This window comes from Syngnathoides biaculeatus, chromosome 9 (assembly GCF_019802595.1).
Source record: "Syngnathoides biaculeatus isolate LvHL_M chromosome 9, ASM1980259v1, whole genome shotgun sequence".
NCBI lineage: Eukaryota > Metazoa > Chordata > Actinopteri > Syngnathiformes > Syngnathidae > Syngnathoides > Syngnathoides biaculeatus.
Window position 1 is genome coordinate 21,122,813 of NC_084648.1, and position 25,439 is coordinate 21,148,251.

General features: G+C 50.1%; 4 protein-coding genes across 9 annotated transcripts; 1 reads left to right on the plus strand and 3 right to left on the minus strand.

The window, feature by feature from the left end:
- The first annotated feature begins 371 nt into the window (after positions 1-371).
- lias (lipoic acid synthetase) lies at positions 372-4,438 on the plus strand. Its single transcript, XM_061829852.1, has 11 exons — positions 372-538; positions 696-871; positions 1,352-1,445; positions 1,521-1,601; positions 2,215-2,371; positions 3,019-3,076; positions 3,284-3,412; positions 3,605-3,750; positions 3,824-3,894; positions 3,964-4,075; positions 4,164-4,438. The coding sequence occupies exons 1-11, from the start codon at positions 404-406 to the stop codon at positions 4,220-4,222; spliced, it is 1,218 nt and encodes a 405-aa protein (XP_061685836.1). The 5' UTR covers positions 372-403; the 3' UTR covers positions 4,223-4,438.
- Positions 4,436-12,047, minus strand: ugdh (UDP-glucose 6-dehydrogenase). 3 transcript variants are annotated; one of them, XM_061829849.1, is made up of 12 exons: positions 11,567-12,047; positions 9,364-9,525; positions 8,456-8,557; positions 8,174-8,374; positions 7,855-8,052; positions 7,430-7,577; positions 6,918-7,012; positions 6,694-6,824; positions 6,406-6,545; positions 6,215-6,306; positions 5,995-6,105; positions 4,436-5,588 (listed from the first exon to the last, which is right to left on the minus strand). In XM_061829849.1, the coding sequence occupies exons 1-12, from the start codon at positions 11,693-11,695 to the stop codon at positions 5,478-5,480; spliced, it is 1,620 nt and encodes a 539-aa protein (XP_061685833.1). In that variant the 5' UTR covers positions 11,696-12,047; the 3' UTR covers positions 4,436-5,477. The 3 variants fall into 3 exon arrangements, with proteins under 3 accessions (XP_061685833.1, XP_061685834.1, XP_061685835.1); XM_061829850.1 differs by lacking the exon at positions 11,567-12,047 and adding an exon at positions 11,078-11,315; XM_061829851.1 differs by lacking the exon at positions 11,567-12,047 and adding an exon at positions 9,632-10,231.
- Positions 12,048-12,361: 314 nt separating this feature from the next.
- map9 (microtubule-associated protein 9) lies at positions 12,362-18,520 on the minus strand. Of its 4 annotated transcripts, none has more exons than XM_061829848.1 (14): positions 17,260-18,520; positions 16,717-16,801; positions 15,694-15,730; positions 15,269-15,616; positions 14,937-15,181; positions 14,736-14,772; positions 14,588-14,646; positions 14,463-14,515; positions 14,186-14,336; positions 14,006-14,083; positions 13,712-13,873; positions 13,277-13,422; positions 13,016-13,151; positions 12,362-12,920 (listed from the first exon to the last, which is right to left on the minus strand). In XM_061829848.1, exons 2-14 carry the CDS (start codon positions 16,798-16,800, stop codon positions 12,801-12,803), a joined length of 1,656 nt encoding a protein of 551 aa, XP_061685832.1. In that variant the 5' UTR covers position 16,801; positions 17,260-18,520; the 3' UTR covers positions 12,362-12,800. The 4 variants fall into 4 exon arrangements, with proteins under 4 accessions (XP_061685832.1, XP_061685831.1, XP_061685828.1 ...); XM_061829847.1 differs by lacking the exon at positions 17,260-18,520 and adding an exon at positions 16,861-17,154; XM_061829844.1 differs by lacking the exon at positions 17,260-18,520 and adding an exon at positions 16,861-17,154 and having other exon boundaries at positions 15,269-15,730.
- Positions 18,521-18,741: 221 nt separating this feature from the next.
- smim14 (small integral membrane protein 14) lies at positions 18,742-24,221 on the minus strand. The gene is made up of 5 exons (XM_061829856.1): positions 23,997-24,221; positions 21,494-21,595; positions 20,402-20,450; positions 20,152-20,321; positions 18,742-19,455 (listed from the first exon to the last, which is right to left on the minus strand). Exons 2-5 carry the CDS (start codon positions 21,566-21,568, stop codon positions 19,417-19,419), a joined length of 333 nt encoding a protein of 110 aa, XP_061685840.1. The 5' UTR covers positions 21,569-21,595; positions 23,997-24,221; the 3' UTR covers positions 18,742-19,416.
- Positions 24,222-25,439: the final 1,218 nt, after the last annotated feature.

A 25,439-nucleotide genomic window follows, 5' to 3' on the forward strand; every position in this document is an offset into this window, starting at 1 on the left:
ACTGACATGAATCGTTTCAGACTGTCTTCTCATTTTGTCCTCGATTTATCAAAATTAATGACCATATTGACTCTGGTGGAAGTGTAAAAGCACCGCAGTACTCACAGTGAGGCTAATTACTTAAACTGAACTAGATAATCATAATAATAACAACGTATGAATGTACAGTCGTGTATTTCAACACCGATGGAGAACAATGCAACAACAAAAGTGCTCTCCGATCGAGTGGCGACCAATTCGGGGTGTACATTCGGGAAAATGAATGGAAAATGCTAATACTGATAATAATTGAACAAATGAATACACCGCCCATGAAAATCGACGGAGGAAAACGCAAAGCCAAAAAGCTGCGCTTCCGTCACCTGAACGCAACGCCGCACCAGACCAGACCAATCGCTCTTCGATGCCTATCTGGGCCTGGAAGTTGTTAGCCCCCCCCAAAAAAAGCAGCGCGATGGCGTTACTCAGGCAAAGCGGAGGTGTCGTTGGCCGTTTGTCCTCGAGGCGCCCGTGGCTGGGAGCGACAAGCGTCTCACACGTCAGTCTTTTATTTTCCCAATCATTTGTGTTTGTGTTGTTCCGTTGGATTCAAACGCGGTTACCGGCCCGAGCAAGGGCAAAGTTCACGATCGAGGCAGTATGCGGAGCGCGAGGACCCCCCCCCCCCCCCCAAACGTTCCTTTTGTGTCCCGTAGCGCTGCGTCTCCTCCGCGGCTCAGTCCTCTCCGAGTCCGGCTGACAGCAGCAAAGAAAGAGGCCCGCTGGACGCCAGTGACGGCCCCACGCTGCGGGACTTCATTTCCGGAGAACTGGCCGAGAAAAGCAACTGGGCCGAGTACAAAGGCGACTTGAAGAGGCGCAAGGGCGAAAGGTGCGTTTTGGGGGTTGCTGGCCTCGTAATGCAAACTTTCAAAGGGCCCAACTGGAAGCAACGACATCGATTTGGGGCTATGTGTGTGCCCCCCCCCCCCCCCCTCCGAACACGCAGTGACGCCCTCAAGTAGGGATGTTTGGTTTCAAGGCTGTTCCCAAGTGGAACTGGAAATCCACTTAGTTAAAGATGGTTAATAATACATTACAGCGTAATTTGTATATCCCCGAATACAAGAGACTTGCGTTTTCTGTCCATGAAATGTGCAATATTGTGTAACAACTACTCCACTGTACAAAAAAAAGTACAAATAATATATATTTTTTTTGTGCTGAAGAAAGCGACGGTGCTTTACCTTCTTGAAGACATTTTTTTAATTATTATTTTCCTTTCCCAAGTGAGAGTCCAATGTAACATTGTGCTGTTCAAGTGCAGTTATAAAACACAAGATCTTGGCTCAGTGTTGTAACATTTTTGTAGGCTTCGGCTGCCTCCGTGGCTGAAGACAGAAATTCCGATTGGGAAGAACTACAACCGTCTGAAGAACTCTCTGAGAGATCTCAACCTCCACACCGTAAGCGGCCCAAAAGAGAAACGCCGTCCGCGTGCAAGGCCAAGTCGAAAAGCGTGACTGGCTGTGTTCCGTCAGGTGTGCGAGGAAGCTCGCTGTCCAAACATCGGCGAATGCTGGGGAGGAGGAGAGTACGCCACGGCCACGGCCACCATCATGGTCAGTCCCGTCCGCCTTTGTCTTTTTAGTTCTGAAAAGAAGAGCGACACCCCCCGGGCCAGAGTTAAAACCACCTGCGTCGGGGGGGGGGCACTTCCAAAGCGCCCCCCCCCCCCCCACGTGCAGGTGAAAATCTGGGCTGACGTTTTTAAGGCGTCGTTTGCCCGAAAAACTCGACGTCCCAAGCGCAAACGGAACCGACGTTCATAGTGAGGAGTGCAGCATAGAAAGGTCGGAACGCTCTCTTTTTACCGGAATGTGTTTGCTGTGGGGGATTTTTGAGGAGTGGAACGGTGGGCGGCTGGGTGTCCTCGCAGTTGTGAGGACCGGGGTTCAAATCCCAGGCCCGGAGGTGTGAATGGTCGGTTTTTTTTTTTTTTTTTTTTTTTCTCCTCTGTGCCCTGCGATTGTCTGCCGACCAGTTGAGGGTGTACCCCGCCTCCTGTCCGAAAAATGCTGGGATTGGCTCCAGCGCTCCCCCGAGCCTTGTGAGGATAAGCAACTCAGAAAATGGCTGATCTGGGGCGGCGCTGTTGTCGTTTGACTTCCGGTGTTGACATTTCCCGGAAGACTTTAACCTGTTTTGTAACGCCGCAACTTTTCTTGCGGCTAGCTGATGGGAGACACGTGCACCCGCGGGTGCCGCTTCTGTTCTGTCAAGACGGCCCGCGCGCCGCCGCCTCTGGACCCCGACGAACCCCGCAACACGGCCAAGGCCATCGCAGAATGGGGGCTGGACTACGTGGTGCTCACCTCTGTGGACAGAGACGGTAAGAGGGGCGGGGAGCCCCCACGCCGTTGCCGACGCCTTGTAGGTCGCGCTCACGTTTGCGGAACCGACTTCAAAGTCTTCTCTTATCCGTTTGGCACCACGCGAGCATTCCGTCATGCGGTTCCCGAGACTGATTGCGGGGCCGCCGACTGGTTCCGCTCGGTGGTTTCCGTGACTGAGACAGGTCGGAAGTCAAATGGGGGGTTTCTTTCGGCTTGTCCCTTTCGGGGTCGCCACAGCGTGTCATCTCAGATGAACGCACATATATGTTTGGCACAATTTTTACGCCGGATGCCCTTCCTGACGCAACCCTTCTCATTTACTTTGAAATAAAATGTTCACGCGTAAGTACGAGAGAAAACAACGAGCGCCGACCTTCGTGTAGGAAATCAACGTACAAGCCAAAAAATGATGCACGTGTCGCAACGACTTAAGTGGATTTGATCGGGAAAACAACAACAAAAAAAGAGACTCAAATTGGAGTTAAAGAAAAGCTAAGAACAGACAACGTCGTCGGCAAATAAGCCACGTGGGCTTAAAAGATGGGGAAAATATCAGGACTTAGAGTCCAAACATTGCGTACAGTCCAGTTCGAACTCAAGCAAGGTCGGACAACATTCACAGCTGCCACCTTGATTTTGCCAGATCTTGCCGACGGAGGGGCGGAGCATTTCGCCAAGACTGTTTCTCACCTGAAGGAAAGGTAAACAAAGTCGGCTTCACTCTTTTTCCTCACTGATCAAACGCTCGCCGTTCAGCAGTGTGGCGTTCTGGTTCCGAGCAGAAGCATTCAACTTTTTCTCCTGAATGTATTTCTCGATGAAAGCCTAAAACCACAACATTCAACTTCCAAAAACACATTTTTATTTTGATGGCAACCTAAAGCGCATCCGCCGTTGCCTTCCCGTAGGAACCCTCAGATCCTGGTGGAATGTCTGACGCCCGATTTTCGGGGGGACCTCGCGGCGGTGGAGAAGATCGCCCTGTCGGGTCTGGACGTGTACGCCCACAACGTGGAGACGGTCCGTGAGCTGCAAAGGTACCACAGCGGCACGGACTCCGCGCTGCGCTTTTATCGCTAACATTTCACACGCCCGCTAACACTGGCGTTAAACTCTTCCTGTGTACCGAGGCTTATAATCAGGCGCGCTCTGTCGGCCGGGAATTGTGGCAATTTCCTATTTGGCGCAAAATAATCCCCCCCCCCCCCCCCCTTTCCTAATAATCGTAGGCACGTCCGAGACCCTCGAGCCAACTTTGACCAGTCCTTGAGCGTTCTGAAGCACGCCAAAAAGGTCAAGCCCACTCTGCTCACCAAGACGTCCATCATGCTGGGATTGGGCGAGACGGCGCAACAAATCCACGATACGCTGAGCGGTACGCGGCCCGATTACGCGCCGTCTTATTCGCTCCGCCGTGAGGTCTTGACACTGTTTTGGTGACGTCGCAGAGCTGCGTGAGGCTGCAGTGGACTGTCTGACACTGGGACAGTACATGCAACCCACCAAGCGCCACCTCAAGGTAACGGCAGACCACCACAATGCGAGTCGCGTTCGACTTCACGGCAAACGCGGCCGTTTGTGTGCGTAGGTGGAGGAATACGTCACTCCGGAGAAGTTTGCACACTGGGAGAAAGTTGGAAACGAGATGGGTTTTGCGTACACCGCCAGCGGTCCGCTGGTTCGATCCTCCTACAAAGCGGGTGAGATCCAACACTGCATCCGGACCGCGTGTGCAAATCAAAGTTTGCTCTTTCGCTCAAAGGTTGAAATCATCTCCGCTCTCGGCAGGCGAGTTCTTCCTGAAGAATTTGCTCAAGGGAAAAGCGGCAGCTCTTGCCGCAGAATGAATTACGAAAAAACCCGGCGGCGCTCTCGGCGTACGTGAACCTGCGCTAATGCCGCAACGTATCGCTTCAAGCTGCAGAAAAACGCACGACGCCGCAATTGCGGCGGCTGCCCACTTTGCACTTCAAGGGCCTCCATCTAATCCTGTCGTTCCCAAACTGGTTTTTGGCAGCACCGCCATTTTGGAGAGGAAATAATCCCCCCCCCCCCCCCCCCCCCCCCCCAGCCCGCCACGCAGTTTTTCTATGAAATGTCCAGAAGCTTATCTTGCAATAATCAATCACTGGTCACTTTTACGATTGAAAAAAAATTCCACTGGTGGATTTACGAAGCCACCAAGAATGAACAAAAATCGTTCTTTCATTTAAAGTCACTTCCGTGGCTGGTTGGTGTGAGTTTGTGAGCTCAGTAGTAAAATTAGCGTCATCTTCTTTGTGTAACTCAAAAATGAAAAGTGTTTATGGTAGAGCCTGTGACCCCAACCCCCGTTGAATATAATCATTGAATTATGTTACTATGGGGGGAGGGGGGGGGGGGACAAACACATGTACATGTATTGTACCTAAACGCAACAATATCTGCTCTCACTTTTTTGGTATGAAATCACTGAAGTCATGTGACAGACCGCCCCCTCACAACGTGAAATCCATCATATAGAAACACAGCATGTACATTTCTTTAGCATTTACAGCATGGCATTTTTTTTTAAGGTTTTTAAACTCACCTTGAATAACCTGAACACATTTTAAACAGAGGCAAAGAGCAAAGGATAACGGTTAATTGAATTAATACTTCAACTGCAGTATTAAAAATTTGGAATAAGGCAGGATCACAGAGCTTGAAGTGTGATTTAGTGGGGGGATTACTGTAAATAATTGTCTTCGATTTCAATTACATACCTTTGTAATTATACTCAATATCTCCGTTCCATTTTATTGCATTGGCCCATTCAGTCACAGATACAGCGGACACGTACAGCATTATGATTGATAAAAAAAATATAGAAAACTGTATTAAAAACACTTGGGATGTGACTGTAAAAAACTAGATTATCTCAAGACTACATGGAAAATATGCTTGATAAGTACCTGTGAATTCAAGAAAACGCTTTTTTTTTTTTTTTTGTGCGTGGGAAGGTTCAAGCGCGTCCGAGTCCAAATCCGGAAGTCACGCGGCCGGGCGGGCTCGCTTCGGATCGATGGCGAGGCAGGATTGTGAAAGGTGGCGGGCGGAATGCGTCGCGTGCCGACGGCGGCTTCAGATTTTGGCCTTTTTGGGAGGAGGCTCGCCGGCACCGATGCGAGGACACGCGGCGGCGGGGGTGTACGGGATTCGTGTTGCCGTCACTTTCTTGCCGATGGTCTCAATCTGCCCCGGGGGATTTAAAAAAAAAAAAAATAATTAAGAAATGAATACAAAATTTAAAAAACGGACATTTGAGATTCTGCGGTGCTTCACGTTTTTCAGAAACGAAGAATGATGATTACGCTCGGACAGGACCTTTCATGCTCCTCGGTGATGTTTCACATTTGCACATATTAATTCCGGCCTGGGGGCCACCTGGCGGAGCTTGGTCGCCGGCGGCCCCTCAGACTTGCCGCCAGACATCCGACTGCGTCTATTAGTGGGCGATTTCGATCGTCTTGCCCAGGGATGTGCACCCAGGAGGGGATTCGAACCGGCGACCCTCCCGTTGCACGGCGTTATACTTCCCCCGGCGATCCCCAACATTTTGTGTATACGTAAGGTCGTCCCGCGATGAACCCGAGCTCACCTGGAAGCCGATGTCCTGGAGCTGAGCGTGCAGGTGGTCCAGCACTCTGCGGCCGTCAAATATGAACGCCGGCTTCAGCATCTTTTTGTAAATCTTCTCATAGTCCAGCTCCTGCAGGCAAACACGCGAGGCGCGATCAAAACTTGTTTGTTTTTTTTCCCCCCACCTCAATTTGCAGGGGAAGGGAGGAAGTTTCCAAAAAAAAAAAAAAAAAGGTGACCTTAAACATGTCCCACTCGGTGCAGATGACCAACGCGTGTGCGCTCTGGCAAGCCTCGTAAGGGTCAGAGGTCACCGTCACCAGCTCTGAAACTGAGGCCGCAATGTTAGCGTTTCAAAGTTATTTTTGCTTCCCAGCCGACGCATCAGTGCAAGCGCTGGACATTTGACATCATTTGGGGCGGGGGTCACCTCTTTCCGGCCTGCCCTCGGAGATGCTGGGCTGAGAAAGGTCCTGGACGATTTGCTCTTTCAGAACTTTCGGGTCGTAGATGAACAGCTTGGCCCCTTCGTCCATCAGATATTTGGAGATGTAAATACTGGACGACTCTCTGAGGGGTGACAAACGCAAGAGGAAGCGGTCGCGCAATGACGACGACGGCGGCGGCGTTAATATGTCACCGAGTTGGAAGAAGCGCCGACTTCTTCGGCTTTATGATTAACGGCAACGTTCCCGAAGGCGTGGGGCGGCGAACCCACCTCGTATCGCCCGTGTCTTTCTTGAAAGAAAAGCCCAGCAGAGCAATTTTTTTGCCCGTCACCGTGTTGAAAAGGCAGTCGATGATCCTGCAGGCAAAGCGCCGCCTTTGGTACTCGTTCATATCTATCACCTGGGGGGGGGGGGGGGGGGGCGCACACACACAAAAGAATCAAGAGTAGCGCCAAAGTTGACTCCAAAGCTGTGAAAGCGCCGCTGTGCTCGCCTGCTGCCAGTAGGAGGCGACTTCGGGCAGGTTGAGGGCCTCGCACAGATAGACGAGATTCAGCACATCCTTCTGGAAGCAGCTTCCACCAAAACCTGCAACGAGATGCGCGCGTTCAATCGTGCCATTTGGACCGCAACGGAACTCGCGACCCTCTGGCGGGACACGTCGTCCTTTCTGCGAGTCTCCAAATGAGAGCATCGCGGGACCCGCCAGTAGAACTTTGAGCCGCTCTCGGCAAACTGCACTGTAAATACGTCATTACGACTGTGAAAGCATAAATGCAGATTTGCCTTATTATTATTGATGGATGGATGACTATTGGTTTCGAAACCAGGTTTGTTCAACTGTTGTTGTCGGCTCGCGTGAGGCTGAAGGAATCTTCACATCACGTGTTTGTTGTTCTCGTCTGGCACGATTCAGAGTTGCAAAAACGCCAAGGAAATAGTTGAACACGTGACGACACGCATGGCGACGCACAGCGACCCCCCCCAACGGCGTCGGCGTCTTACCCACGCTGGCTTTGAGAAACTTGCTTCCTATTCTCTGGTCCATGCCGATGGCCTTGGCCACCTCCTCCACGTCGGCCCCGGTGGCCTCGCATAGCGCGCTGATGCTGTTGATGCTGCTGATGCGTTGCGCCAGGAACGCGTTGGCCGCCTGCGCGCACAAACTCAGTTGTCGGAGGGCGGAAGACGGCAAGCCGGCGGCACGACAACGTTGACCGGGGCGAAACGGTCTCTCCCGGCCATCATTTTTAATTAACGTTCAAATTTTGACCTCCGTCTGCCTTTTGCGTCCCAAAACACGTCTCTAAATTGCCCGTAGGTGTGCTCGTTTCTACGTGCCCTGCGATTAGCTGGCGACCAGCTGAAGGCGTACCCCGCTACCCGCCTGAGGATAAGCGGCACGGGAGACAGATTTGCTCTACGCGCACCAGTTTGGACAGCTCCGACGACCACGTGTTGGTGGTGATGATCCTGGCCTTGGGCACCCAGCGTTCATAGACGGCGCACAACGCCCGGATGGCCCTCTGACCCTCCGCCGTCTCATCCCCGCCAATCAGGACGCGGTCGGGCTCCTTCAGGTCCTTCACCGCCGTTCCCTCGGCGAGGAACTCGGGGTTGGACAGCACCTGAGGCACGGGAGGGGCACGGTGAGGAGGTCGAGCGGCAGGAGAGCCGGGGGGGGGGGGGGGCTCGGCCCTGGCCCTGCTCCCCCGCCCCCCTCCCTCGCTGAATGCCAATCATACGCACGTGGAGGTTGAGGCTGGGCTTGTCGTTGGCATCGAAGATGCGTCGAATGCTCTCGGCGGCTCGCACCGGGACGGTACTCTTCTCCGTGACGATCTTGTAGCCGTCCGACACCTCCACGATCCTGCGAGCGCACGCTTCGATGAACTTGAGGTCTGCGGCGCGGCCCTTGCCCATGCCGTAGGTCTTGGTGGGCGTGTTGACCTGCACGGGCACGCTTTTGAGTTTCCAGCGGCGGCGCCGCCGATTGTGTGTGTTCGCGCGGGCGTGACGGCGAAAACTCACCGAGATAAAAACGAGGTCGGCGTCTCTGATGGCTGCGTCGATGTCCGTTGAGAAAAACAAGTTCCTCCCTCTGCAGGACTCAACCACATCTTTCAGGCCAGGCTACGGACAGAAGAAGGACGGAGGCCGTTTTTGCTCAACGGGGACAAAGACGTCATTGAAGCCACGAGGAAGTCTCCCCCGCCCCCGCCCCCGCCCCCGCCCCCGCCCCGTCGGTGTTGCAATCGTCCCGTTTCACGTGTACAAGTACTCAGCTGAAGGGCCTTTCAAATGATGTAGACTTTCGGACCACGCCCTGCGAGTGACGTGCGTGACGCGCGTCGGGATAGTTAATAATCAAACAAATCTCACCCAGCAGGTTATTGGGACGCTTATGTACTTTTTTTTTTTTTTTTTTTTAAACAGTAAATATATCGCACTCTTTTCCTAACACAATTTCGAGTTCAACCAAAACTTTGAAAAAGTTGCGATCCAAACATTAATCATGAGCGACTTCAGTTCAGTGAGCATCAACAGCGGCGAGTCTCAAAGTTTTGGTCGGACTCGCCCAGGCCGCCTCCGAAAGAAACGCTTCATTAAATCTTCCAAGTGCACGACTTTAAGACACATCCGCATTTCGTGGATTAGCTACATTTACATATTTTGAATTGAACAATTTAAGGGCGAACGGCGCCGCTGTCGAGCCAAGTATTTCAGAGGCGTAAAAAGTGACAACTTTTTTGTCCTTAGAACCGGAAATTAGATTCACTTCAACTTTTTGAATGATTTCACGTACTTGCCGACAGGCCTGGTCTATGTTAATTGGGTAACTTTGGCCCATTTACACAAATATTGGACCGGTTTTCATAAAACGGGCGACGGAGCATTCGGGCCGGTTGCACGCTACTTTGAAGTACGGGACGCGATACCTCATATATGGGAAGCGTGTCCGAGTTCCAGGCTCGGATGCGGGACTCGTTGACGTCGACGACGGTCACCGTGATCTCCGGACACATTTGGGCGATCACGCTGCACGTGGGACCTCCCACGTAGCCGGCGCCAATGCAACAGATCTTCTTGATTTGGAACATCTGTCAAGCGACACACCCGCGCAAAAAAAAAAAAGGCATCAGGACTCGTCTGTCATCACATCAGAGAATAAATCACGAATTGGATGATGTGAATTTTAACACCAACTTTTCTGCAAGTTTGTCAGACAGGGAAACGACTGGTTTAAATCCGCCCTGTTCTCCCCATCTCTGCGTGGCTTTTTCTGGGTACTTTGCATCCCCAAAACATGGGTGGGAGATGAATACGAATTTTTTGGTGCCCCGCTTTTGGCCAACGGGCAGTTCAGGGTGCGCACGCCGCCTTTGGCCCAGATTCAGCGCCGCCGCGACCCGCGGGTGAAGCGGCTCCGAAAACGGATGGGCGACTTAGGAGAGGGGGTTGTCCCAATACTTTTGTCCGTATGGTGTCCCTTGTGCAACAGGCCCAAACATCCCAAGAAGGAAGGCAGGAGATGGTCGTCACAAGCACTTCTCACAAATTCCTGCAACGACTTCAAGGTTTCACATTCTTGACAAGGTCGCGGGCACGTCGTCACGTTTCTCCGCTAGATGACTTTTTAGCGGCTTGCACGCTCAATTTAATTTCACTCGGACATCTCGACTGGTTCGACCCAAGCGGCGACAATTTGGAGAAAAACCATTTTCGGGCAAATGGACAGAATTCCCAGGAATCCCGTTGATGACTGAAAGAAAAATTAACCAGAAGCTTTCTCCTTTCCTTTCCTCAATTTTTCATTTCCAACATGTCTGCTTCAGCTCTGTGATTTTTTTTTTTTTTTTATGTCACAAAATCACCCTTCATCTATTAAAAGATAAGTAGGTATTTCAGATTCTTGACTGGGCGGGTCAGCACCTTGCCCGTGGTGTAAAATTCCATAAAGGAGGTTGCTTGGGAAAATCGACATCAACTTGTGCTATTTAATCATACATCGAGGAAAATTGCATCGATGGGAAGTTTCGTAGGAATATGTCCATATTCAAGCTATGGACGTTGTGTTCAATTTAAAAAACAAAACAAAACAAAAAACTTTGGGGTCACACATTTCCCAATCGGAAAACAAAAGACGTTATTCAGCCCCCCCCCCCGAACTTCGAATTCGAAGTTGAATAACTTTGTTCCTTCTTTACTTATCGCGCATTCACATCAACGCAGTTTGAAGACTTCGGCGTACGTCCAAGTGGGTTGCCGAGCAGAGCCGGGCGGCTCCGTGGGCGATCAAAGAGCCTTTCATTCCGCTCGGGCCACGTCACGCACATGCACACACGAGCACCTTGACGGAACCTTTGGCTCGACAGGCCAACCGGCACCGGCACCGGCACCGGCACCGGTATCGGTATCGCTCGCCTAACTCTTGGCCGACGCGACCTTATCCGACTTCTTGCAGGAAAAGCTCGAGCTTCCCTTCTGGAATTTTTTTCTTCAAAAAAAAAACACGAGAGGAGCGACGACGGCTGGTCGCCTCGGCACTCATTTCATCTTTAAAACAACAACAACAACAACAACAAATTTCCCCCCCCCAAAAAAAAAAAAAAAAGTCAAGCGGTTTCTGTGGCACTCGACCGGTGGCCTCACCTCGAGCGGTTTCGTGCACGCGCTGACCCGCTGAATGGCTCCGCGGCGTCTGAGGACCAAACGACACGCTCGGCGTGACGCACACGTGACGCGAGACAGCTTCCGGTTGGTGGATTTTCACATTAGAGCGCAGTTTTTATTTATTTGAATCATTGATATTTCAAATAACGACCAACGTTGAAAGCAACGTAAAGAGCATATTTGGTGAACTTGGTGTCGCGCGTTGTTTCAAGGAACAAATCGCGCCACGGACACTCGCAAACATTTGATCGGTTAAAAGTTTAAAAAAGCAACAGTTTAAAAAAAAAAAAAAGAATAATAATCACGTCTATCTTTCAATTCCAAACAGACCTTTTGAGGTGATTGACAACTAAATTCTCATGGGAGAATAAGTAACATGGCTAACTTGTGTTAAATTGGCGGGGCTGACGTCTTTATAATATTTCAGTGTGGAATATGTGGACGAGCGCCACCCGAATGACTCCTCACATCTGTTTCGAGTTGTGCGTGTTGCGGTTCCGAGTGGAGTCCAACTTGCCGCTTCCTTTCCCCAGATGACGTTTTTGCCTCGCCCTTCTGTGTCGAAATGTCGTCTGAATTTTTCGTTTGGAGCAACATGACTGCACTCACACGTGACACAATATGGAAAAATCTTGACACGGGAGGAGTTGTGGCGAGTTGGCCTCCCTTCAGACAGCAGGGGAAACATCAATTATTCAATATCCCCGGCAGAATTTGGCAATTTTCTTCCTTTGAACGTCAGCCTACGCCCCTCACAGTTCTGAGGCCGCGGGTTCGAAACCGTGCGGGCAGCGGTTTTCTCCACATAGTCTGCCTTCTTCCCACATTCCGAGGAACACATTTTAGGTTTCATCGAGGCGACGGGAACGGAACTTTGGATGTGCACGTTTGCCTTTTGAGGCGGGAGGGGGGCCCTGCCTGATGCCGCCGCAACATTTCAGTCCAGCAAGTGCGCTCGCTTGATCTTTGGGGTCCAATCGGCTTCCGACCGTTCACGTTTCTGTCGTGAATTTGGAAGCTGCGCCCAACGACCGCCGCTTGACGGTCGTCCCCCCCCCCCCCCTTCCACTTTGACATCAGTGCCGAGCTTGAACGATTTCCAGCCTCTCACCAAGATGACCCGGTTGAGCCTCGAGCGAGCGGCCGGGCTCATCCGTGACGGCACGCCGCCCGCCGTACTTGATAATCTTCGGTCGACGGCGCGCAGTCGTGTACGGCAATCTGCGTGGGCCCAAATTCCGATTAAAAAAATGTCAGCAAAACTCGATGAAATAGTTTTAGTTTAATAACATCTCAGGATGAGAAATGAGCCACAGCTGCACATCGAGTCAATTCTGAGGGAGTAGAAAAACAAAAACGGATCTTTGTGACGCTTCTGAGCTGAGACATTTTCATTTTGGGGATATTTTTCTTGGACTTTGTCAGCACAACATAACACCAATGAAGTGACTATGAAAACTACCAACGATAAAAGCAACCTTACGGATAAATAGAAACGTTCCAATTGAACTTCTGTCATCTCCTCCCGTGTGTTCTGATCGGGTCGAAAACGGATCAAGGATCATCTAGGCAGTCCTGGAAAATGATGCCTTTCGTTCTTTTCAAATGCGCAATCTTTTGCCTCTGTGGGACACTTTCATCACCGCCGAATTTTGATCCCAAGCCAGTCGCGCAAACTTCAGACATTGCACATTTCCAAAAGTTATTTCCGAAATTGAACGGTTTTATTGGGGGGGCTCCACGGCGGGGGCGGGCTGTCTCGCAGTATCACTTGTATCCGCCGTTCTTCCTTCTGTCGTTTTTGTTGCATATCCTTCTTCGCCTGTTTTTCAAGAGAAAAATCAATCTTGAAGCGGCCCCGCCCACAACAACGCGAGGAAGTCCATTTTGGACCTGTCCGAAATTGTCCTTCCTTACCAGCCAATGTTCAAACGTCTCCATCGCCAGTTTGTCTTTCTCCTCTTGAATGTATCGAAACTCCTCCGCTTTATTCTTGTTCTCCTGCCGTTCCGTTGAGATTTTTTTGCACAGGGCGTCTGTTTTCTTTTCACACCTGGGAAAATAATATTCACACAGTTAACGGCGTAATCTGTCGGGGGGGGGGGGGGTTATTATGAATTTGGAGGCCACCCCACTCGTCGCTTATGTGAAAGGGTTCTCCGCCAACTTGGAACTCACCAATTTGAAAAAGCCGACTGGCTGTCTCGCCTTCTTTCCTCGTCGTCCTCTCGTTTCTTGAGCGCCATTTTCCTCTCGGCCTCCCTCTGCTGTCGAGACTTTTCTCGGAGCAAGTGATCGTGTTCTCGCTTCCACTGATGAAACATCTGCCGGGAGAAGGATTTGGACGACGTTTTGCTATTGTTTTCTTTGAGAATTTGCATTTTTACAGCACCAAAAATACATATATGTAGGATGGATGGACGGACGGACGGACGGACGGACAGAGTTGCGCTCCCTTTTCCCGGCACAGTGCAGATGCGCACTAGAGGAACCGCGAGAACCGGCCTGGCACTGCGGCGAGCGCCTTCCACCGCAAACGGGCGCGAGGGCAGCCAGCGGCCCTACTGACCCCGTCGCTTCGGTTTCGTTCCCTCGGCCCCGCCGTCGGCGTACCCGTTGAGCCGCTTTCCTTTTTTCCTCGCCCTTTTCCACAGCTATTCGCTCTTCTCTCATCCTCAGCCTGTCTTCCCTGGTTTTCGCCTTGAGCATCTCGTCTTTCTTTTCTTTCCAAGCGTCGTACGAAGCGGCGGCAATTTTCTTTTTCTCCTCTTCGACCTGTTCGTTCCGGAGGAGAAGCGAGTCAGCCGCTCGCACGGCACGGAAAGGTTGAGCCGCATTTTAGTTTTACCGTAGTCCGGTGGAGAGGGTCCACTGTGCTGAGAGGTTCTGATCTTCTCAGCTGCTCACCTTTTTCTTTTGGTCTTGCACAATCTTCTGTTTGTTCGAGTTCTCTGAGGACTTTTCCCTTTTCTTTTGGAGCCATTCCTTGGAGGAGGAACGAGAAAGGTTACGACCGATCGTCGTCAAAAACTTCTTTCCGATCCTAATTCGGACGGCCCGCTCATCGGCCTCTGTCGAAAAACCGACCTGGTAAACGGTGGCCCGAAGGAAATCGGCGGATTGCGGCTGACAATCTTGGGAAACGTTACAATCCAGAATTTTGAGGGTTCCCAGATACTTTGATTCCACCTTCTTGGCGCACACACTGTTGGCTTTCTTGGATTGGGAACTGCTTGGCCTGAATGGCACCGAAAAAACAAAAACGACAAAAATAGAAAGAAAGTCACCCGAGTCAGAACTCGCGTGAGCGCCAAAAACATACTGCCGGGACGCAGCAGCTTGGATAACATGACTGAGTACTGACCTGACATCAGATTTGTTTTGGACTCCAGCAGCAACGCCTTCTCGCGACTCTTGCTGAAAAACAACAGCAAATATATTCAAATGAACAGAAAAAAAAATCCTCACCGAAGGCACAAAACCTTTTACATTTGAATCTTCCAATGAGGCGCCGACTTCTTCTTCGGTCTCCCCTAAAGTCACGCCACCTAAGGAAAACCCAAAATGGATACGAATAAGGAAATGCCGCTTGACGGCAAATCGACTGCAAACGCGTCAAAATTGTGAAACTACTCACTCGAAGCGCGCCACTCATCGCGGCGGCCATCTGGCAACTTCAAAAATAAGAATAAATGTAAAAAAAAAAAAAAAAAAAAAGGACATTTATTTATTTATTTGCTATACATGAGCCGACGGCATACCCCAAGCGTGCTCCGAGTTTCCAAATAAATATCGCCGGATCGTGGAGAGCACGCTCGGAGTGAATTCCCGACCGTACCGTGTCGATGACGGGTCGAGGATCGATCCAATCGTTCAATCTCTCAAGATAGAAGAGAAAAGGACCCACGTTGGGACTGCAGCTCCCTGTCGCGATCCTTTCCAGAGTCGACACGTCAGCGACGTCGCGGCCAGAATCGCCGGCGGGGGGAGCTGACGGAGACGCTTCGCTTTTCTCGGTCACGCGGAGCTTCGGACCCACGGTCCGTTGTCTCGGTTTGGGCTTGGGGGTCTCCTTCTCGACACCTACACGTGCATCACGGGAGAGGCGAGCAATGTGCGTGATTTCAAGTTGACACGAAGGTGAATGAAACCGAGCGCAGGCCGTCGCACGTTTAACTTCGGCGTCCGACGAAGTCCGGGCCCCTCCCTCGCAAGGCGTCGGCCCGCTCGCGTCCGCTCTCCTTTCAGGCCCGACGGGCGCCGGAGAGTTGCCGCCGCGGAGAGCCGGAGGCAAGTCCGGAGGAGCGCCGTCCGACCGCTCCGACGGCGACGTAGCGGCGTCGTCGTCTCCGGGCCGACGGCTGAGCGGAGGGACGCCATCTTTTTTATCCGCCAGATCGTCTGCGCGGGTGATCTGAAACGGGCTCGCGGCGTCGGCTTCGTGCTGCGGCGCCATCGCGTCGCCCTCCGCGGGAATCCTTTTCGCTGATTTCAAGAAGGAAGTCCTCTTTGTTGTTCCTTCATCATCATCATCATCAGCGAAGTCAAAATCACTGATTTTGCTTTTAGTCCTGCTGGCTTTGAACGCATCGCACCTGCTTTTCCTTGACTTGAGGAGGCTGTCCAAAAAATCTGGGGCATACGCAAAATTACAAATATTTTTCTTTCCAATCATTTCACCAAAATAACAAGCATAAACAGAGAATGGCAACGTGACAAGTGGCCACCATTTTCTAAAAACGTACATATTTTACACCTCTGTTTACTTTTTATTTGGCCAATGATGGTAGATTTATTTCATTAATAAATCTGCACGTTATAAGATAGCTCTTATAGTGCTATTTTAACGATGCATCATGGGAAAAAAGCATCAGAATAGGCTGCTGATGGGCCAAAGATCATTCAAAACGTTTTATAGCTAAAGATTTTCGAAAGTTATGGGCATTTTATTCAGTAAAAAAAAAAAGCATATATGGGTCACAGATTTCCCATTGTTTCCAGTGGTAAACAAAAGAGGTTATCTAACCATCCATCCATTTTCTTAGCCGCTTATCCTCACAAGGGTCGCAGGGAGCGCCGGAGCCTATCCCGGGTGTCGATGGGCAGGAGGCGAAGTGCGCCCTCAACCGGTCGCCAGCCGATCGCAGGGCACATGGAAAGAAACAACCGATCGCACTCACAATCACACCTCCGGGAAATTTCGAGTGTCCAATTAAAATTGCATGTTTTGGGGATGTGGGAGGAAAGCGGACTGCCCACCCGGAGAAAAGCCACCCAAGAAACGGGGAGAACACGCAAACTGTACACGGGCGGGGACGGAATCAAACCCCGGACCTCAGAACTGTGAGGCCAACGCTTTCCAGCTGACCCAAAAGAGGTTATCCACCTCCGATTTCCTAACTTGGAAGTTTGATGACTTTGTTAGTTCTGAACCTATCACAATTATTTTGGCGTCATTGGAAAGTTTTAGTTTTTAAACTCTCTGGGGGATAAATCATCCATTTCAGCATCAAACCAATTGGAAAATGTTGCCAATTTCCACTAATGTACACATTCGAACGCGGACTTTAAGTCCCCGCGTAGTTGATAAGAAGCAACGTTCGTCTCATCCGCCTTACCGAAGCCATCCTCGTCCAAACGTTCGGAACGAGCAAGCGATGTGGTTTTTCCAGCTCTGACGGAGATCGCAGCTTCAAGTTCATCCTGCGGAGACAACAACGGCTCGAGTCGCTGTGGGAGGTCATCACAAGTCAAGACGTTACCTGGAACGTTGTTCTTTTTGTTGTTTTGGGACTTTGCGAGTAAGCAAGCAGGTCGAATGCTTGGTTCGTCATTCTTAGCATGCTAGCTGCTTAGTTGCTAGCAGCAACAAGTCACGCTACAATTGTCCATTTTAACATGACCACGAACCTCTCGGCACGTTTCTGCCAATTTCAGATAACTTTGTGACTTTGTTCAATGCGGCGCAAATGCCATTTTGTTGACGGTAACCCAGGGAAACAGTTTCCGGTTTGCTATCGCGCATGCGCGGAGCATTTTCTCTCCTCGCTTGTTTTGGTTTGCACGAGTGACGTCACGAGCATTCGGAAAACTCGAGGTGTGGCCTCCATGACACCGCAATGACCTAAACACCCCCCCGCCCCTCTCTAACGTGCACTTACGTTTTAACGGCGAGCTAACGTCAGCGTGTCGAAGCTTTTCCATGCGCTGCACCTTTTGGTGTCTACTTTAGCCTGTGGCGTTTACATCATTCAGCCGCGGGACCTCGAGTTGGGGTGCGGGGTTCCGCACGGACTGTTTTTGTCGTTGCGCTTCCGGAGTCAAGGTTAACAGCGGTCCCGCCGTTATGCGAGTCGTGTTTTGATGTCGACCAATAAAAGCGAGGTTCTGTTCCTGTGTCCGACACTCCGCCTCCGACTCCTTTTCTCCGGCGCTACAAGCCCAATATTTGTGTCAAATCCGGGGCCTGGCTGCGTGGCGGCTCATCGGCTACTCCAGTTTGCTCCCACAGTCAGGTTGACTCAAGACTCTCTCACTGAACCGTAGGCGTGATTGTGAGTCGTTCGTGTGCCCTGCGATTGGCTGGCGACCAGTCGAGGGTCTCTCCCCCGCGCCTCCCCTCCGATAGGCTCCAGCACGCCCGCGACCCTTGTGGGGATAAATGGGTGGATGGCTTGAAATAAAACAAGCGCCGTGCACGGATCAATCGCTTTCCTGCAGTCCTCGACCTTGTCAAATTGTATTCTTAAATAGTGAACAAATTGTCCAAGTGATCTGGATGAAAAATATATCGAGGAAGGGAATTCATTTGGGGTTTCTGAAGTGGAGCGGACAGTTAATTGAAATACTGAAGTCACATTAAAGGAGACAAGTTTGGAGTGAGCTCAGAGGGCATTTTTGTGAAGACTTTTATTCCTCCTGAGTGAATGCGACCAAGGAGGCAAATATTTTGGGATTTGCTTTCCTAAGTTTCATTAAATGCAAATTTAGTTTGTGCTACTTTTTTTTTTCTCCCCTGTTGGCAACGTTAAATGTCTACGAAACGATTTTCCAGCATGACAGAACTCAATAGGAGAAATATGAAGGCCTCCTCAAATATGCATCTATATGAGGTCTCGTTGCGGGGGGAGCGGTTGAAGCAGGGACACCCTCAGCCACTTTGTTTGACAACGCCGAGGGGATCCCGGAAGACCAACGGCGTGTCCTGGGTCGTCCCCGGTGGGACGTGCTCAGAACTCCGTACAGGGGAGGCGCCGAGGGTGCATCCTCAACAGATGCCCGAGCTACCTCATCCCGCTCCTCTCAACCTGGAGGAGGGGCAGCGACCCTCCTCTGAGCCCAGAGTTTCTCAGTGGTTCTCAGCAGGGACCGAAAACCCCGTATAAGGGGGTTCAGTACCCCAAAATTCCTGAAGCCCACCCCCCCCAGAGGAACACAGTTGAACGCCTTCTCCAAGTCCACAAAAGGCATCTAGACCGGTTGGGCCTCGAGGGCCCTGCCGAGGGCGTAGAGCTGGTCCGCAGTTCCACCGCCACGCAGGACAAAAACCACATTGGTCCTCCTGAATCTGAGATTGGACTTCCCGACAGACCCTACTAGACCTTACCAAAACAGTTGGAACAACTGTAAGGAATCGACAAAACTCGAAGTTGGAATTGTTTTTTGTTTTTCCACATTTGACAGGCCTCATTATGTTTCAGCAGTAAGACTTGCAAAATAAGTCAAGAAACGTCTTGCGTATGAGGCCCATGATGTCCAAACCGAGTTTACAGTGACAATCATGCATGAAGATGATCTGCAGTATCTTGATTTATTTATACAACTAAAGTACATTGTGCAAAGAACACATTTTTCGAGGCTCCCGACACCTCCAAAAGATCAATGCTGTCAATATGCAAGAATTCCCTTTGTCCAATAATCACAAGAATAATAATCATGTTTTCTCAATGATATATTTCCTCTTTTTGCCTTGCTTGCAGTGAGCCGCACAAATACGGGATGTACTTCACTCAAAGAAGTAAACTTAAAGTAATTACAAAAAAAAAAAAAAAAACCCCCATCAAAAGCTGAGCGTCACACAAAATGAAGTGTGTCGTACATTATTATATACATCGTTTTGTTTTGCTTTCAAACATTCGGATGGCCTGACCTCAAAATATTTGCTTCAGTTGGGGAGCCCAAACAAAAGAAAAAAAAATATTCCAAATGATATTGGCACTCGAGGAGAGTTCCAAGTAAGAAAATCTCTTTCAAGGCAGGCCGACGTGGGGCAGCCTCCGTCGGCTGTGCAGCGACCAACAACTTCCAGACTTCCTCTCCTAGTCAACAGGTGGCGCCGGTGGCCCTCGTTCGCCTCTCTGCAACAGGACAACACAAATGGCCAGGATGGTTTGTTGTTGCCATGTTCCTTCTTCTTTGTTCGGAATGTCGGAACGGGGCAGCATCGACTGCCGGAGAAAATTCCTTGTGTGTTTTTACACACTTGGCCATTAAAGCCGATTCTGATTCCGATTGCTGTGAGTGGGATCATTTTTTATGTCTCCGACTTCAGTCAATCTCACAGTATCGATACGCGTAAACAATGCAATTGGATTTAGGTCCGGGCTCTGGCTGAGCTGCTCCAAAACTTTCCATTTCTTTCTTTTGATCGGAAAAGTTCCTGAACCTTTTGGGCCCGGCCCAAGCGCCGACCGATATTTGTTTTTAAAATCAGCGAGAGTACACCCGAGACGTTCAATTCTAAGTGTTATTTGGTCTGGCCAAGGGGAATTGGAATACTTAGAGAAATAAACCACTTTAAAATGACCTTTCATGGTATCGTTTGGTTTTGGTTTTGGTTTTTTTAACTTTTAAAACTGCCATTTTTCACACTGGTGCGTTCATTTTCATTAGTCGGTGTACAAGCAGGCAGCATCGTGTAATCTGGCGATACCCAACAATTATTGCACTTCAACATCTCATTTCCACAAATGTTTGTTGACTGCAAATAATGATCTATTTTTGTGGAGGCAGAAAATATAACGACTAGCAGGCCGAGGTCGGATGCCACTTACGTGGTGATCTTGGCCGGGTTTTCCAGCGGAGGAGGAGGAGGACCCTCGGAGAGACGAAGGCCGCATCAGGAAGAGGATTACGGCCAGGAGCGTCCATCCCATCAGAAGGACGGGGAGGCTGAGGTCCGCGGCGCCGGCGCCGCCGAGGGACCCGCCGCTGGGTCCGGGCACTGCGCAGGCACAAAAGACAAAGCTGCTATTCTGCGTTCCGACACGTGCAAACGGGCCGGCGTTGACGCGTCATACGCACGTTCCAAAGGGCACTCGTTGTCTGTGCAGTACGACTGAGACTGTCTGAGCTGGAAGAAGAAAGACAAACGTTGGGAAATTGAATTCAGAGCGAGAGCACTTTGATGGACGACGGTCCAAAGAAACGGTTGAAAATGGCCCACACGCCGGCAGGTACCCGAACCAAAGGCGACGCGATGCCGTCGTCTCACTACGTTTCCGAGGGAAGGCGGACACCTCCGAGCTCAAGTAAAGGAAGGCTGAAGATCGCAAAAGTTTTACCAACAATTTTCATCATTGGGGTCACCGAGGCACCAACTGGGTGAGAAGCGGGCTTGAGCGCTTGACGAGTTTCCCGGGCATTTTGTCGAGACCATCAACTGCCGCTCATGAGTGAAATTGCGTGCCGAGCACAAGAATGATGACAAATTTGAATTTCCCCGCTTGCCATGAGTTATTCTCTTAAGCCTTGAACATGTGTCGTGTTAGCTCATCGCATGAAGCCGCATTGCTCGTGTCACACGGAGCACTTTATTATTTTTCCTTTGGCGTGGCAACAAAAAAACATTGCGCTGCTCGCTGAGCTGATGTCTCAAATATGTTTTCTTTTTCTCCTGATGACGGTTTGAAGTCAACGGTTTGACTGGCGAGACATATCAGGAAGTATTTTCCTGATTTTTTTTTTTTTTTTTTTTTAAACTCGTGTGAAGCGGGTTCAAAAGTTTCCCGCGAAGGTTTGTCGATTCTCGAACGTCGTCGGCTTTTGTGCAACTTTTGCCGACTCCCGGCAACACAAATCGTCCCTTCCTCAATCGGACCGCATCTCGCCATACGAGTCGGACGACGAAGTCGCCCAGAACCCGACGCCGCGCTCTTACTGCGCTGCGTGGTCGTCAATGCTACGAGTCGACCCGTCCCAGCAACATGTTTAAGCGGTCTACTTTCCCCATCCTGAAAGCTCCCGTTCGCAAACACAAAGTCGATCCCGCAGCTCTCAAGTTGTGCGTCAGTGAGCAGGAACCAGGATATTGACACAGCGCAACCTGGCAGCGTCCCACTTGTTTCTCCGCATTCCATTCAGCTTAGAGCACAAACGAACTCTCCCAACACTCGCCAGGTTGATGAGGCGCCTCATGGCGTACTCGTGGCTGCAGATGCATTCACACGGGTCAAAGCCTCCCTCGGCCATGTCTTTCAAGGCGATGCCACTTGGGACCTGAGAGCAAAGCAGAAAGAACAACACGCATAAGCAAAAGAGGTGGGGGGGGGGGGGTGACCTAAACTCCTCCTCCTCCTCCTCCTCCTCATCATCATCATCATCATCTCTGGACTCCAAGTTCGGGGGAGGAGCCTGCTCAACCAGGAAGCGTTAGCGTACTCAATTATTAACCCCCTCAAACAATTTTCACATAGTGGAACAATTTCATTGCGCACTTTCGTTCTGTGCGATCTTGGGAGCAACCGGCAGGAAATTAATTCCGTGACTTGTTTTCGTAGTAAGGCCCCAAGCGAAAACAGAAAACGTTTGCGCAGATGTGCTTTACAAATGAGAAGATGGGCGCCTTCTCTTCGGCCACATGGCCGCACCAGGCACGACACGAAATTTGTTTCGTGCATCCGTCTGCCTTTGCAACCCGACAAAAATACCACGCGAGAACACGTCAGCGTCTACTGCGACGTAAAAAACGCTCGTCGATAGCGTCGAACAATCCCGGCTAAATTTAGCTCCTCCCTGATATACGAAAGGTTGCAATGCAGAACTTCAAGATGCCAAACTGTACTACTTTATGGTGCCTTTAAATAGGGTACAGTATTTCTAAAACATACCACGGGCGTGGGCTGGGCCGGTCTGGTCTGGTCGGGCTTGCCGTACAAGTTGAATGCAGACTCAAAGGAATTGCAGCGGATTCCTTTTTTATTTTCTAAGAGCGTCGCATTGTTTTGTGCAGTAGTCTAAGAAGCGAGAGACGTTTATCGTGCTGCCTTCATCGACATTGTTTTGTTCAGTCTGAGCTTCACAAAGAGGAGGTTGCAAATCATTCATCACATCTTGGTGACGTGCTTGTGCCGCTCGGGAAACAAGCCGGCGGCACTTGTCCACAGTCGACAGCTGAGATTCAGCGTTAGCAAAAAAAAAAAAAACAGCAGCATTTCGCTTGAGCGCAAACTAAATGACCCCAAAAATTTCAACTTCATTTGGGGTGGCACACGGGCACTTTCGGCAACGGCAGGTGTGAGCGCACGCCGACTTAAGAGCAATTTGACTTTGAATGCGATTCATTCTGAACATGTAGCCACACACACATATACATAAAGGGGGGGGGGGAACACTTGTGCAAGTTTTTTTTTTTTAACTTCATTTTTTCATCCTCTATTCAGACGATTTAAAAGAACAATCCAGGCTATCATTCAAATTAATAGTGGAAAAATGTGGATATTTTCATTTCTAAATGCTGGGATGTAGTAAAAAGCATTTTAGATGACATCTCATCACCACAGGTGGCGAGTCGAGTGCTATATTAACTCCTGACATTTTTCCGTAAACTGCACTTGTCAGCGCACTTCAAATGAACTGTTGTCATTTCTTTGGCTGACGATCGACATGCTGTTAGCTACTTTGGTCTTCATCTTATTTTTCTTTTCATTTGACTCCAATTCACCATTCGACGATGTAATGCACGCCCCTGACCACGCACGTTGCATTGCCGAGCCAATCAAAATGACTCATTTGGGGAAACAAATGGAAAAAATAAAAGATAAGAATTAAAAAAAAAACACAGCCACGCATGCGTCGTTATAGGCAGACTCCCAAAAAAATGTCTTAAAACTGTAACTGGCCAAACTGGTACACGTACTTGAGCCAAAACCTTGCGCTAAGTTGCAGATGTTTTGGCAAAAAAAAAAAAAAAAACAAAAAAAAAAACAAGAACAGCTTGTTCGACGAACGCCTTCTTCGTCATGTGGCTTAAGTGATTCATGGAAATCATGTTTTTATTGCATCTGTTGCCCTTTTGGGGCATTTCTAAATTGAAATGGTGGCAGGTGTGTCTCGACTCATTCATGTTCGTGCTCTGAGATTAAAAAAAGGCCGTTATTGACAAATTAATTTTTATTGTAGTTTTTTTTTTCTTTCATTGAGGAAATATTTGAATGACTAGATTTTACATATCATATTATTGTAAAGTAACTTGAGCACTATTTTTTGCGCCACTCCGCACACCATGTAATAGGCAAGCGAGCATTCATCATTAGCTGGGGGGGGGGAGAAAAAAAAAAAACCGTTTTCCGAGCGAACGTTTTGATTTGGTTTGTTGGAAAGTGACACCGAACCCATCCAGGGGAGGCTCCCTTCGCTCAAAACTCTCCACAGGGGCGTCACGCTCCCTGCCGACGGAATTCACAACATTTGAGCCCAGCTCGCAACACAAAACGAGCAAGTCGACGCTTAACTTACGAACAAAGTCGCTTCTTGCTAGCCGAGCCAGATGTGAAGCGCAAAGATGAGTTTAAAAAAAAAAAAAAAAAGGAAAAAAACGTGACCAAAAAAAAAAAAAAAAAAAACAACCTTAAAGGGGATTTTTTAAAAAAGAATAAGGAAAAGGCCACCTGCAACTTACCGGGAACAAGCAGGGTGCGCCCTGGAATGTAGCGAGGAGCCTCCCAGCAAGTCGTCCAACGTCGCACACCGACGACGTCGACGCGTCACACCGCGGCAGGAGAACAACAACAACAACAACGACGACGACGACGAGATGAAGACGACGAAAAATGGTTCGTCTCTGCTAGCCGCACGTGAGCAAAGTTTGCATTCTTGAGCAGGAACATCCGGGGATCAGGGCGGAGTTGTTGGAAAACAAAAAGCGGCTCATTGGTCAACTGCCCCTGACGTGGACACGCTCGTCCAATCACAGGGGAGCACCAGGAGCGCGTCAAGAGTAAACAAACACGCGTCAGGCTGACAACAACAACAACAACAGGGCAGCGCAGCCGTTCTGGACCAGAAAAAGTCCAAAGAGCACTAACGGATCTCAAAAAGAAATATGAACTTCAAAGATGCTTTACTTGGGAATGCACAAATAAATCCTCAATCTATCCGGGCCGCTTATCCTCACAAAGGTCCCATCCCAGCTATCTTCGGGCAGGAGGCGGGGCCAGCCGATCGCAGGGCACACAGAAGCGAACGACTTCCGGGACTCGGGATCACAGCGACACGGAGGCGGGGCTGGGAATTGGACCCCGGTCGTCAGAACCGCGGGGTAGACGCTGCAACCGGTCGGGGTCGGCCGCCGCGCCCCCCTCATAAAAACGCAATTGAGAAGCGTGCGCTTAATCATCAATTTGAGAAAAGACGTCGTCGTCGTCGTCGTCACGCCCACGTTGCCGGTGGACTCGGGCTTACTCCAACCGACCAATCGGATGGTGAGAAGATTCTGAAGTCATTCCAGGCCAGCCGGTGTGACGGTCTGAGCGCTCCCCCGTGCTGAAAAGTCTCCTCGTGATGAATGGGCACGCGTCACTAAGAGGGGACCTCTGGGTACGTAGCAAATCCCCCCCAGTCTCATAGTTCCCCTTCTTCTACATGGAGGGTGCTAACATACGTGATCACCTAAACTTAAAACAAAAGTTGATGGAAAAAAAACAAACAAGATATACACATATATGCATGTTGACTGTGTTCATCTTTCGGAGACATACACAGCCAACAGCAACACGTTGTCAAATGGCACATGTTGAAGCATGGATGGGATGTTTCAGACGGGCCGCGGGTCGACAAAAGAGACGCGCCGGGAGCGCTCAGGGCGTCACGGCGGCCCCCGTGAGGCCGCCAGCCCCCCTTTGACCTCGCCGGGTGGGGCCGCATCAGCAAATGGCACTTAACTGCCGTTACTTATCCAAAAGTGGAAATCGCCAGCTGTTCCGATAAAGTAGGTAGGCGACAACAGCGACAGCTCGCTGGGAGAGAGAGAGAGAAAGGGGAAAAAAATATGTATCGAAATTGCACGTTATCTTCAAGCCACGCACTCAAACCAAAGCAAAGACAAAAGGAAAAAAAAAAAAAA